The sequence below is a fragment of the Haemaphysalis longicornis genome, unplaced genomic scaffold (assembly GCF_048455015.1).
Source record: "Haemaphysalis longicornis isolate Haplotype H1 unplaced genomic scaffold, Haemaphysalis longicornis Haplotype H1 scaffold_10, whole genome shotgun sequence".
Taxonomy (NCBI): domain Eukaryota; kingdom Metazoa; phylum Arthropoda; class Arachnida; order Ixodida; family Ixodidae; genus Haemaphysalis; species Haemaphysalis longicornis.
In genome coordinates, this window is record NW_027526204.1 from 113,210,723 (window position 1) to 113,224,796 (window position 14,074).

Consider the following 14,074-nt stretch of genomic DNA (forward strand, 5'->3'; position numbering starts at 1 on the left):
CAATGTGTAGAAATTTCGGTGCAAGCAAAGATCCGCAGGTGGTCGAAATTAATCCGAAGCCCATCACTGCGGCGCGCCTCATAGCCTAGGTGTAGCTCCGGCGCGTAAAGCGCGCGAAATTTGAATTTTCTGAACAATTTACAATGGGAGGGGTAAGACAGAAAAAAAAACGATAATCGTCGTTTACAGAATAATAATGCGAGCAATTTACAGTGCAAGAAGGAGGAGTTCGATATGTCAATATAAACCATGTTGCCACTGGTATGAACAGCGCACGTTACGAAACAATAGCACTGAACCACAGGAGAAGCCAGAACTGAACAAGGTTCTTCGTTGTAATTCAAGTCGCTTTTGGTGTTGCCGAATGCAAAACATGAGGGCAGGAAGGCGCTGCTTATGATTTAAGGAATGACGCCGAGAGGTTCGCTATATTGGGTGCCGCCATTGCGCCCCGGACCCGTGGTGACTGCTGCGCCGGCAAGTGCGGCAAGGGAGTGAGGGCGAAGATCGGCTCGGGGCGTGCACAAGTCTTCTGTCCTCTCAAAATAATGTTCAACCTTTCCTGTTCCGTCTTTTTTAATGCGTAGCATTTTTTGCCGAGTACCCCGACAGCCGGGACGTTGTAACGCCCTGAATTTCCAGAAAAATGCAGATTTGGCGGAAGTTCCACTCTTAATCGTTGTAATAGCGTAAATGGAGATGCTTGGTTCTGACAAAATTTTGAAAAAACAGAAAAATTAAAAAATAGAAAAAAAAATCCCGCCATCTCCACGAAGTGAATGATGATGAGGGGGGCGAAGCTAAAATGCTTATCGGTAAAACCGTGAAACATTCGCCCGCACATCATATAAAGACTCGATACGTCAAGCTTACCCCCGTTCCGTTGACAAGCCCGTCGACGACGTCGATGTTTGCGGTGATTATGTAGGGCTTGTTTGGGACGATGAAAATCTCTCTCCATGGGTAAGTTGGCGAATTCGGTGTGTGACATTTTAGCCACCTTGGCTGTCGACTTCTGCAGACCGTCTTGTGTCGCGTACCCCCGGTACGTGTCTTGAGCTCGCAGGCGACGAACGACAACCTGTTCTTCCTCTTCTCCTTGTTGGGTAGCAACGAAAGCGTTGAACGTTTTGTCCTCTTCGGCCAATCTTTGGTTGGCCAATCCCTAGGGGGATCCTGCAACAATCATCATTAATGTGCCGTGCCGTATACAGCAGCAACAAGGGACGGGACAGGGCCCGAGCAAGAGGAGCTTCGCACCTAAGAATAAAATTCTAACGAAAGTGATCGGGCAAAACCAAACAGTACCGGGCCATCTCCATTGACGTGAAAACTGGGTAGGGGCGAAGCATGTAGTGTAGGTTTAAGTGTATTCTTGGCACCTTGGCGTTTTCGCCCCCGGAAATGAAACAGTGGGGGGTAAGAGCTTTGCTGTAGGTCTCGCGTCTTTGAAGCATGAAGCGTTCTAGCGCTAGGCGTTGGAGAGAGAGAGAGAGAGAGAGAGAGAGAGAGAGAGAGAGAGAGAGAGAGAGAGAGAGAGAGAGAGAGAGAGGATAAACATCTTTAATTTGGAGCTTAATGGTGCTGGATGGTGAGAGCATCACCGGTGGGGGGCGTCCGCTAGTCCGGGATGCCCTTGTCCTTGCTGGCTGCTCGTGCCCTCTCTATCAGCATGCGCTGGGTCGAGAGGTCCGAGCTGGACAGCCGGTCCACCCACTGCTCGTACGTGGGACGGGGATTGGGTGTGAGGGATGGGGATTGTTGGCACTTCCAGACCAGATGGTACAGGGTGCCTGGTTGGGGACAAAAGTTGCAGGTACTATAATACTGGGTGGGGTAGATATGGTGGAGGAGGGTACAGTGCGGGGCGGGTAGGAGTTGGTCTGTAGCCGGCGGACTGTGGTCGCTTCGGCTCTGGAAAGGTGGGAGTTGGGTGGAGGGAACTGCTGGCGCTCGTGTCTGAAGTGACCGAGAATGTCCGCGTAGCCATTCAGAGTGTGGGGGGCCTTCTCCGTGTCTTGGCTCTCTTCGGAAACGGCCCGGAGGGTGTGTACGCGGGCAGCGGCGTGTGCCGCCTCATTTCCGTCGAGAGACTCGTGTCCAGGGGCCCAAACGATATGAATGTCGGGTAGCTGCGGGATGGCATTCAGGATCTTGAGGGCGAAGGGTGATATGCGGCCGAGCTGGTAGTTGCGGCATGCTACTTGCGAGTCCGTAATGACTGTAACGTATTCGCTATGTGTTGTGGCTGCTAGGGCGATGGCGATTTCCTCAGCGGCGTTTGTAGAGGTGGTGGATATTGTGGCGGCTGTGACCTCGGTTCCCTGGTGGTCTATAACCGTGACTGCGTAAGCGGGTTTGCGGGTGTAGCGGGCAGCGTCCGTGTAGCGTGTAGTAGGGTTCCCGGCGTGCTTCTTCGTAACTGCATCGACCCGTGCTTTGCGGCGTGCTTTGTTGTAAAGGGGGTGCATATTTCGCGGCACGGGAGCTACACGAATGTGTTGACGGATGTGGAGGGGGACACGTTGGGGTGGTCTTCTTTGGGCGGTACCGGGTATCCAAGGCGTGTAAGGGTGTCTCTTCCGGTAGGTGTCAGCTTGAGACGGGTGATTTGGGAACAGCGATGAGCCTCGTGCAATTCTTCCAAAGTGTTGTGTACCCCTAGTTGGAGCAACTTGCGCGTGGATGTTGAGGGGGGTAGGCCAAGGGCGAGTTTGTAGGCTTGGCGGATAAAAGTGTTGAGTTTTTCTTTTTCGACGGATTTGAGAGCCAGGTATGGTGTGCCGTAATTCAGACGACTGATCAATATTGCTTGAGTTATTCTCAGAGGTTCCTTCTCCTGAAGGCCGTAGCGGCGGTGGGCGATGCGTCGTACGAGGTGCGTTAGTTGTGTGAGGGTGCGTTTTAATGCAGGTAACGTTTGAGAGCCGCTTCCATTTTTGGGTATGTTGAGACCGAGTATGCGAGGGTGGGGAACCGTAGGTACTGCGAGGTTGTTGATCGTTAATTCCGGATCGGGGATTGGGTCCGTTCGTTTTTTGTAAGTGCGGGCACAGAGCGTGAGGAGGGCGGACTTCTCTGGGGCGCATTCCAGTCCACGAGCTCGGAGGTATGTTTGAGTGACGTGTATTGCTTCCTGGAGTGCGTCTTGTTGGGCGCCGGTGCAGCCGGTGGGAACCCACAAGGTGAGGTCGTCAGCATAAAGTGCATGGCGTAAATTCGGGATTGCTGCGAGGAGCGGCGGCAAATCTTTCATAGCTAAGTTGAATAGCAATGGTGAAACGACGGATCCTTGTGGGGTTCCCTTGGGCGCCATTGCAAATGGGTCGGAACGGAGATGCCCAATGCCTATCGTTGCCGTGCGGTTGGTCAGAAAGCAAGCGATGTAGGAAAATGTACGTTCGCCGCAGTTGGTAGAGGCAAGACCTTGCAAGATAGCATGATGCATTACGTTATCAAATACCCCTTTGATATCTAGGGCTAGGATTGATTTTTTGCTCCGATTGTTCAGGGTGTCTAGAACGTCGTCTTTAATTTGAAGTAGGATGTCCTGGGCCGATAAGTGGGGGCGGAAGCCGTACATTGTATGTGGGAAGTACCCGTTCTCTTCGATGTGGGGTGATAGTCTGTTGTGCACCATGTGCTCAAACAGTTTTCCGACACATGAAGTGAGAGAGATGGGACGGTGGTTCTTTGTAATAAGTGGTTTGTTGGGCTTGGGTATGAGGGTGATTTCGGCGTGCTTCCACTGTGGGGGGAGGGTTCCAGCCTGCCAATAGGAGTTGATAAAGTCCAAAAGCTTTTCAAGGGCAATGTAATCAAGGTTGCGGAGGAGCTTGTTAGGAATCCGGTCTTTTCCTGGGGCTGTGTTGCGGGTTAGATGGTGAACGGCTGCTTCGATTTCCGCCTTAGTAAAAGGTGCGTCCATATCTGGATTGGATTTTCCCGTGTATGACGGAAGTGTCAGAGTAGTAGCGGTAATGGGTGCTTGAAGCGGTTGCTGAAGCTCTCGCAATAAATCGGATTCTGTACCCTGGTAATTATGTATCAGGCGCTTCAGATGGTGTTGGGTGGTGGATTTGGATTCCTTGCTGCCTAATAAAGATCGGAGTAAGTGCCAGGTGCGGCGTGTGCCGAGCGTGCCTTGAAGTTGGTTGCAGAACTCAGCCCAGTTTTGTTGGCTAAGTTGTTTAGCGTACGCATCTGCCTCTGCTGTGATTTGAGCGATGCGGATGCGAAGTTTCTTATTTGTTCTGTTCCTTTTCCACCTTCGAAGCAGGCCTTGTCGGGCATCCCAAAGATGGAGCAGGTGTGCGTCAGTGGCTGGGGTTTCTTCGGTTAGAGAAATTTCATTTGTGTGCTTCTTGGCCGTGTCAAGTAACCGTTGGACCCAGTCATCTAGATTAGTGATGGAGTCCGCAGGGGTGTCGTCTCGAAAGTCTTTCCAATTAGTGAGTCTGGCGGTGCCGATGCGTTGATTAGCGGGTCTTGCGTGCGCAATTTCCAGTTTTATAATATGGTGATCGCTGCCGAGTGTTTCGTCAAGTCGCGTCCACGTGGCGCTCTTGATATTATATGTGAAGGTGAGGTCAGGGGTGGTGTCTCGGGAGATGCTGTTGCAAAACGAGTGTCCCAGTGTGTTCTTTTTGTTGAAGTTTTTGTCCACGGAGATGAAACGTTTCAGCGCGAGGCGTTAGATAACGGGTATCTCGGTGTGTTCGTTTAAAAGTTTGAAAAGCCAAATAATGAACTATGGAAAAATTAAAATTTTACGAAAAGGATCTGACAAAATTAAAAAGTATGCACCTCATACATCTCCCCCAAACCGAAGAATAACCGGAAAAAGCCCACAAAAGAACGCTGTAAATGCAAATAAAAATAGCTTAAACTGTCAAACTCAGCAGTATGCATTGGATCTTCGTAAAAATACATAATTAGCGAAGCAAAGGAACTTCATCGCTGTAGTGGTACAAATTTACATCTTTGGCAAAAAGAAACAACACCAAAGTTGAAAGGAATAAAGCAGTACGCCATTCGCTACTCATAGCCATATTTGGCGTCAGAGAACACACAAACTAGACACGCGGCATCAGAATGTTCCGCATTAGTAAAGAATTATCTGAATTTCCGCAGATTTCTTTTCTACGTTACGATTACACAGAAACCTGGGATCATCGCCCTAATTGGTCATTATGGACGCTTCGCGTTTGGTAGGCGTAGCGTTCAGCATCACGCCGCGTCAACCAGCGTGAAACTATCTGTACGGGAAGCTGCAAGCACCGGTTGGCAACGTTAGAGATCAAAACGCAACAATAGGCCTAACGTCAGGCCACTTTATCGACGCGGAGTGAAGAGGACATTATGCGGAAAAGCACATTGCTAATTGCCTAATGACTACTACCGCAATTGCTGAGCTCAAATCAGGCGTCAGTACGTGTCTCGAAGACATGTTTCTGATTCGAAGGCCACAAAGCATTCAGTGGGTCCACCCTTAGTAAGTTAGAGCGCCCAAGCCGTGCTGGCTTTGGGGACCCGTGCTCGTACCGCATTCCGCAGGCCACTCTTTTTCATGACCAAGTTTACTCAATATTCTTTGAAACACAGTTCTTTAATTTTGTTCTCTCTGCCACACAGGCAATTTCGTAACAGGTAATCTCTAAGTTGAGGCGCCGGCTACGCCAGATTTTTGACCTACCAAAACAAACGAAGCTTGAACATTATTTCTCAGAGTGAAAGGATTGAACCGTGTGGCTCCGTGCCCTGGTCACTATTTTGCGGCCGCCCAAGAAAAAAATAGAGTTCGAAGTTTACACTATTCAGTGAATATGGGCAGCGATCTATACTTTTTATGACCCCCCGATCAGTGGGTTAATGGTGCAATGGTGCGCATCTCTATATATATATATATATATATATATATATATATATATATATATATATATATATATATATATATATATATATATATATTATGAATCCTGTAGGAGGCTTCAGAGCTTCGAACGGGCAAGAACTTCGTCCGTAAGGTGTTTATGGTAGCGCGCTATGGCAAGTGGCGGTAAGAGGGTGGTATGTTTGGACGATCGCGTCCGGGCAGGTGCCTCATGTTCTTGGGATATCACGTTCACGCCAGGTGGCAATACCGCCCCTCGTCGTGTGAACGGAAGCGCGGCTGCACCATCCGAAGCACCATATATATATACCGGCAGGCAAGCGTGCTCGCGGGCGCCCCCGTTGGCAGAAAGCTCATTGTTCTCAGGTAGGTAGCTCGAGAGTCGTGTTCCCCACGCGAGACGAACGTCAGACAACTCAGTTCGCGGCAAAATGCGGCAGGTTTTACTCCTCGCCGTATTGTCGCTGTGCTTGCCGCCCTTCGGCCGAGCTCTGGAGATCAACAAGCGCACTGGCGGCTATGAGGACATCGTGGTCGCCATTCATCCCGCCGTGAGCTACGATGAGCGCATAATCGAAAACATTAAGGTGAGCTACTTTGCTTCTCGCGACCACATGAAGATCTTGCAATAATTCCACGTCTGACAAAAATGTAGTAGGGCTGCAAAAAAAAAAAAAAAACTTGGTCTCAGAGAATAGACGTCCTAGCCTTTCAAAACGACCGAGGCAAGGATGTTGGTCATTACTCTTTGCAGCGTTCGGTCATCGCGTGTGTCCGAAGGGTCCAGAGGACAGTAGATTGTCTGCGTAGTTTCGAGCGCGTTCATCCGCTCAGTTTGTTGAGCGCTAAGGCCCTTGCATTTGTCATTGCCAGTACTTCCCCCTTCTGGCATTGTTTTCGTTCATTCTATCCCTCGAGATATAGAAACTTATACACCCATAACTGCTTTCTCCTCTCTTTACTTTCTTGAGTGCTCTCTCCTGCCTGCGCTGCTAACCCCTTCAAAAAACTCTACATCCTTTTTACGTTCGGTCTCAGTATCGCCAATGAGCGTGCCACTTGCCCGCATAACCAAAGAAGCATGGCTCAAGCTTTATGTTCAGGGTATTCTCGTTTGCATGATGATGGGAGCCGAAAAAGAGTTGTCCGTGCTACATTAAAGACGCGGTATCTCAGTCAAAGGGGCTTAAAGCGCACTGAGAAAAGGATAGAAAGGAGGAAGACGGGACACGGAGTTATGTCTCGTCTTCTTTTCTTGTGTCCATGTCTTGGTGCGCTGTAAGCTTCTTTCAAGCTGTTGGCCGTCCTTTTGTATATCCATGCAGGCCCTGTTCTCTTCCGCCTCGTCCTTCCTGCATCGAGCCACGCGGGGCTTGGTGCACTTCGGCAGCGTGACCATCGCCGTGCCGGAAACATGGCCCCAGAGGCCTCAGGCAACGGCCACGACGGCCAGCCTGTTCCCCGTGGCCGACGTACGCGTGGCGGCGGAGAACCCGCAGTACGGAGACACACCCTACACGCTGCAGCCACGTGGCTGTGGCGAGCGCGGGGAGTACATCCACCTGACGCCGCGGTTCCTGGTCGAGCTGAACGGTTCCATGGCTGAGATCTACGGGAGTCCAGGTGAGATGTCTCAGATGCAGCAAGCGGCAGAGACTGAAGATGTGGTCAGACGTGCTGTTCACTGTTCTCGTCTGCATGTGAGTCCCCACGGAGAAGTGGGATGTTCTAAATCCGTTCTTCGGGGAATGTGAGGTACGGGGTTAACGTGGAGTTGACCCTCAAGGCAAAAAATCTCATTATGGCCGGTTTCTGTGTCTATCTTCCACTACATGTGTTTTTTCGAGTCAGCTGATTCAACGATACCGAACTTTCTCGACTGGAGGCGCGAGTGGAAAAAGGCCCTTTAGAATAGGGGAGTTAATATTTCGTCCTTTTTACGCATACGCTCGCTCGCTTACGCATTTACTCACTCAATCATACGTACTCACTCTCTCACTCACTCTCTCACCCAATCTCCCACTCGCACTCACTCACTCACTCACACGCATTCACTCACTCAATCCCTCATCCAATCACTCACTCATTTACTCACTCCCTCACTCACCCGCTCAGTTACGAAGTCACCCAATCATGTAGTGTCTCACTCACTCACTCACTCACTCACTCACTCACTCACTCACTCACTCACTCACTCACTCACTCACTCACTCACTCACTCACTCACTCACTAACTAGCTCACTCGCTCCCTCCTCTGCTCCTCCTCACTCTCTCACCAACACACTCTCATCCACTGAGTCACTCACTCTCACTCATTCATTCACTCCCTCACTTAATCATTCACTCGCTCACTTACTCGCTCACCCACTCTCTCACTCACTCTTTCAATAACTCACTCACTCACTCACTCACTCACTCACTCACTCACTCACTCACTCACTCACTCACTCACTCACACTAACTCACTCGCTCACTGACTCACTCTCTCACTGACAGTATCTTTCACACTCACTCACTCCATCACTCACTCACACGCTGCCTCACTCACTCACTCAGACACACTCACTCTCAGTCACTTATTCACACTAACTCACTCACTTAATCACTCACTTACTCGCTCGTTCACTTATTCACACTGACTCCCTGACTCACTCACTCTGTCACTTACTAAATTCCTCACTCCCTCTGTCACTCGCTCGCTCACGTGCTTACGCTCACCCCTTCATGCATTCGCTTTCTCACTCACTCACTCACTCACTCACTCACTCACTCACTCACTCACTCACTCACTCACTCACTCACTCACTCACTCACTCACTCACTCACTCATTCACTAACATTCACTCGCTCACTCATTTACTCACGCTCACTCACTCACTCACTCACTTGCTCCCTCACTTCCTCCTTCTCTCACTCATTCACTCGCTCACTCACTCATTCACTCGCGTGCTTGCTTGCGTGTAAGCTTGGGAGAGTTGGGTAGGCTCGACAGTAAATGAAAACAGCTGAAAAGACAAGGATGATGTTGTGGCATCACTACAGCGTGCTATTAAGGCAGTCAGCATTGACTGACACGGTGCCTTGCAACGCGTCTTTGCAGCGTACCAGCTGGTACACGAATGGGCCCACTTCCGGTACGGTGTGTTCGACGAATACGGTGACCCGGAGAGCGATCTCTACCCGAGCCTCTACTGCGAGTCAGGCATGGTGAGGCACTGTGGTTATTCGTTCTCACGTACTTCTTCGCGCACCCTTTATTAACTTTAACTCTGGATGTCTCGTCGAATGAATAGTTCGATCGTCAGTTTTTAAAAGCGCGGTTTAAGAGCTTAAGTGTGTGTCATGGTTTTATACACTGCATTCTCAGCTTTAACGCACCGACGCTACACAGGAGATGAGGCGCGCAGTAGTAGAGGGCTCCCGGTTAATTGCGACCGTTCGGGGATCTCCAACGAATCCAAATATCGAACACACGGGCCTTTTTGCTTTTCGCTTCCATCAGAAAAGCTGCCGCCGAGACCGGATCTAATGAAGCTGATGATAAGTGAACCGCTACTAATTTACCCTGATTTATTAAACCGACGCAGTAATCTGGAATATTTGGGGTGCTGCGAATTAAGCGACCGGCAACCGTTGCAAAATGGTGACGACAGTAGGCGCTTTCATACGCAAGGATATCATACGCGATTCATTGGATATCTAGATGCCTTACTTTTGTACAGGGTAGTTCACTTGCGCAGTGCTGTCGATGCTTGCTCATTTCGGTTCTGCGTCAATTTAATGGCAGCGTTTGGAGTAATTCGTGCAAATGGGCGAAGAAACAAACGCATAAATAAAGACGTTAAGGTGATGGACAGTAAAGAAGTCGTTGATAAGTACTATCATGCTTTGGTCTCTAAAGTAGTTATACAGACTTTACTGCCCCGACAAATTTTTGTTGCCCATTTTTTATCTGGTCTTTCTTTTCTGCAATCTGCAAACTCTTGCGCGACCTGATGATTCCTCTCTTCTTTGCTGACTAGATCGCCTAATGTCATGAAGCCTCTAGGATTGTATACTACCCAAAGCTCTCTCGATCCCATGCATGTGCTTATCTGGATCCCGGATACCAGTGCCTTTGCACTGTTCTTCCAATACATCGAAGTTATCTGATGGATGCAGGCAATGTATTGCACAGAAGTTTGAGAAAAGCAATAAAACAAAACAAAATCCCCCGTTTCTCCCCTATCTCCGTAAAAGCGTTGTAGTTAATTGCAAATTGTTTAGCCGTTCAGAGGCCCGACATTTTGCGCGGAACAATTTCGTACCAATTGCAGACCTCATTCGCGGCACCTGAATGTCTCAGTTTTAATCCCTGTATCGTTTGTCGGATACGTCAAACCAAGAAGGGGTTAGTTTAATTGGAGACGTTGAGGAGGACGCAAGATCATCCAGTGTGGTAAGCCTTCGTGCGTTCAGCTGTCTAGCTAAAGCACGGACAAAGCAATCTAGTCAAAAGCAATCTTTGTACGCAAAAGAAGGCTGCGAAGGAACTCATTTAGTTAAGTATAGTTCAGTTGTTCTGTGTATTCTTCAACAAAACAAGATACAAGGTGAAAATACGCGACCGAAAAAAAAAAACTGCATTATAGCAGTTTGACACGGTTCCGGCCACCGTGAACTATAGCAGGAAAGAGGCGCGAACACCGAATCAAAAAAATAATGGCTGGTATATATACAACACTTTTTTACGCTACAAGAGGCAACAAAAAGTACCTCGAAAAGGAGATCAAAAAACAGAATAGCTTAGACTTCATACTAAAAAGCTAATGGAAACAGTATTTTTTCACTTTTAGGAATACAAATAATATAAAAGCAGGTAAAAGCAGCGTGATTTTTCACCAATGCCCCACTTTCATATGTTAAAACCGGAATAATGAACATAAAATGAAAGCCGGCAACTAGGTAGAGTTTCAAGACATGGTAGGCATGGCTACATCCCAACTAATAGATGCAATTCGCGCACGTGTGAGAACGAATGAAAGTGGTACGAATAGTATTTTCTGCGTTCAGGGACACGTTTTCGCCGGGAACTTCAACGGAAAAAAATAATCCTTCACAAAATTAGTTACAACGTTCACTTGTCACTTACGAATACAAGATCAATGCATTGCATACAAAGCTGACGCAATGAGTTGGGCTAAGTGTGGCATACGCCCATATCCTGTGCGTGAGAATGGTACCTACGAAGAAATTCGACATCGACAGAAGTATGGCGAAACGTTTTTTTTTGTAGTGTAGAAAATTCCACCCTGTACTGCATTTTTATAAGATCGAGTTAGTGCATGATTACATACTTGAAATGCTCGGTCTCTCTTTCCTTTTTTTCTTTAATAAGTCATCCCTGTGAGCATTACAACGAACATTTTAAATTGCCGGGCTGCTATTGGTTGCAAAACCGCGTGTTTGTTTATTTTATTTGCTGTTGTGTTTACCTATATGATCGCAAAGTAACTGAGTTAGAAATGGAATAGAATTATATAATAATCGTTTAATTTAAAGAGGGGGAAAGTACCGATACCTGCTTATAATCCAACAGTTTTGGGAGAGTTTGAGCATATTGAGTCGACATGATCGTTGCAGGACATAAGTTCGGAAAATATTAAGTGTAGGGTTTTTACGAACCTTTTAAGATTTTCTGTATATGGTGCCATAATAGTAGTGCTTGGTACTCTTACGATGTATTTCAATCCCGATATAACATGCACTTTGTTTTGGATTCAATAAGCAAAGGCTGTTCATTTATGTCCCAGTTTTTAGCTCCTAACAAAGTCTATTTACCTGTTTTTTTTATGTAGTTCAAATGTTTCCCAAGAACAAACTCTGCGCAGTTATGAGCATAAATGACAAAATCGCATTTACTATTGATGTTGACAATGTCTTTTAAGCGATACGAAGAAAGAATGGGACCTACAACACTGCCTTGCGGCACTCCTGTGACAACGTATCTAACATAAAATATGCACTCGTTTTTTTTAATTGTTTACGTGACACTAAAGTACGACTGTAAAAGAGGTAGTGTATTTCTTGGAAAGCCGTATTTATTTTGAACTAGAGAGCAGTAGATTGTGATTAACGCTATCTAAGGCTTTGCTAAAATGTAGGTATATTCATATGGTCATAATTTCTTTCTCATTGCTATCATATATATTTATGCATTTTTGTATCAATGTGTAAGGCAGATCAGGGGGAATGATGTTTTCTGAAGCCGCTTCGACTCTGGAACTAAACTGGTTTTGCGCGAAAAACGGTCCAGTATAGGGTGCATTAGTTTTAATTGCGAATGCACTTCTTAAGCGAGCCTGAATCGTCCGCCGCCGTCGTCCGCATAGCAACAGCTGCGGGTGCGCGCGCTCCTCGTCTTCCTCCTCGTCTTCCCTAGCAACGGGGGGAGATGGGCGCGCGCTACTCTCCTCCTCCTCTCTCCGCTCAGTGACTGCGGGTGTTGGGCGCCTCCTCTCCACTTCGGGCGGGAGAGCTCTCGCACGCGTAGCGGGCGTTTCGCATTCCGACGCGTGAGGGCGCTCGTGTAGCCCTCGCCGTAACGGCGGGCGCTACTCTCCTCCTCCTCTCTCCGCTCAGTGACTGCGGGTGTTGGGCGCCTCCTCTCCACTCCAAGATCACGATATCCACCGTAATCGCGCAATCAACAACCGTGCATTCGCACTTACACACTCTCCCCCTCGGGGAAGTGCGAGGGAATTTTTTTCAAGATGTTTCGAGAATATGGATGATATCGATAACGGGCGGTAGTCGCGGTAGACATTTTTTTGTCCCCTACTTTGTGAATCAATGTTACCCTTGCTATCTGCATGCTTCTGGGAAGTACACTCGTTGACAAAGCTAAATTATAGATATGGGTTAACACAGGCGCAATAAGGTGTAATACGTGCTTTATCGGTGCGGTATCGAGGCCATCAGCGTTTCTTCTACGACTGTTTTTCAGTCCGGGGAAGATTGCGACAACCTCTGATACAGAGGTTGGTGTTAAGAACAACGTGTGCGATTACTTTAGGTGCTGCCGACTACGTGAGTGCGCGAGCTTCTGTTCGCGTCGTCCGCAAGCTTTGCAAAGTAATCATTCATTCGATCTACTAGTTCTTTCCCTATCCAAACTTTGCCATAAAGAATAGCGGGTTGCACTTGAGTAGTGTATGTTTTCCTGTATAAAACGTTGTTTATTTTTTTGCACACGGTTTCACCATTGCGATGTACGTCAGAATAGAAGACGGTTGTAGGTGGTAAAAAACATTTTATTGCGCAGCCAAGGGAGCTGGAAAGGGACGTGGTCAGCCTCCTACGTCCAGGAGGCCGCGAGCCTGCGCCGAATCCAGGGAAGACGGGAAAGAAATAATACTTGTTGGTTGATATTTTTTTTTGTTTAAATTATTTCAGAAATTTATGTACTAGTTACAATCGCTTTGATCCCAAGTGCAAAGAAAAAGTTTGAAAAGTTTGTTTTTCTGTCCGTATGCCACTAAGAATATGTTTGGTAATCCGCGGTTTACGTGATGTATTGCTCGGCTGAAAGTCCCTTACTGGTAATGGCTCAAAATATCGGGTTTTAAACATTTCTATCAATTCTTCACATGAAATATCAGCGTCATCACGAGCGTCCTTTGGCCAGTCTACGACCTGTACCTTTTCTCTAAAAGCGTGTGCTGTTTCCTTATATAAGACGACATGTAGTTTCACAAAACATGTTAAACTGGAGATGAGAGTGTCTATAAAAGGAAATATCGTCATGTGATCGCTGATACCGCAGCTTAAAACCCCAGACATGCTATGGTGCATGGAAATGTTTATTGCAAACATGTGACGCAACGATGACGTTGTAGCAGTGATAGACGATTTAGAAGTAATTGCATTGTGAAAGCCATTATGTTAAAGTATTCCTAAAAATTTCGTTTTACGCGCTGATTGATTTAACATATCTGTTGAAATTCCGCCATAACTAAAGTGCACCCAATTTCACTGGCGCACGACAAAACTGTCAAAGCAATCTAGAAATGCTGCGAATTAAGTCACAGGACTAGCGTTCGTCGTGTGATTTTCTTGCTCTAGTGGTCTGTCTTTTGTGCTAGTAAAATGTACCCACTATAGAAATGCAGGCATAAGTTTTTCAGGGGTCGACAAATGAC

General features: G+C 47.5%; 1 protein-coding gene across 1 annotated transcript in view; it reads left to right on the forward strand.

Annotated features, from left to right (window-relative positions):
• Positions 1 to 6,184: 6,184 nt before the first annotated feature.
• LOC144157907 (calcium-activated chloride channel regulator 1-like) overlaps positions 6,185 to 14,074 on the forward strand; it is a 46,843-nt gene continuing 38,953 nt past the window's right edge. Inside the window, exons 1-3 of the mRNA XM_077688624.1 lie at positions 6,185 to 6,480; positions 7,219 to 7,516; positions 8,995 to 9,101. Of these exons, the coding sequence (XP_077544750.1) occupies positions 6,325 to 6,480; positions 7,219 to 7,516; positions 8,995 to 9,101 (561 nt within the window). The 5' untranslated portion in view covers positions 6,185 to 6,324. The remainder of the gene's footprint in view (positions 6,481 to 7,218; positions 7,517 to 8,994; positions 9,102 to 14,074) is intronic.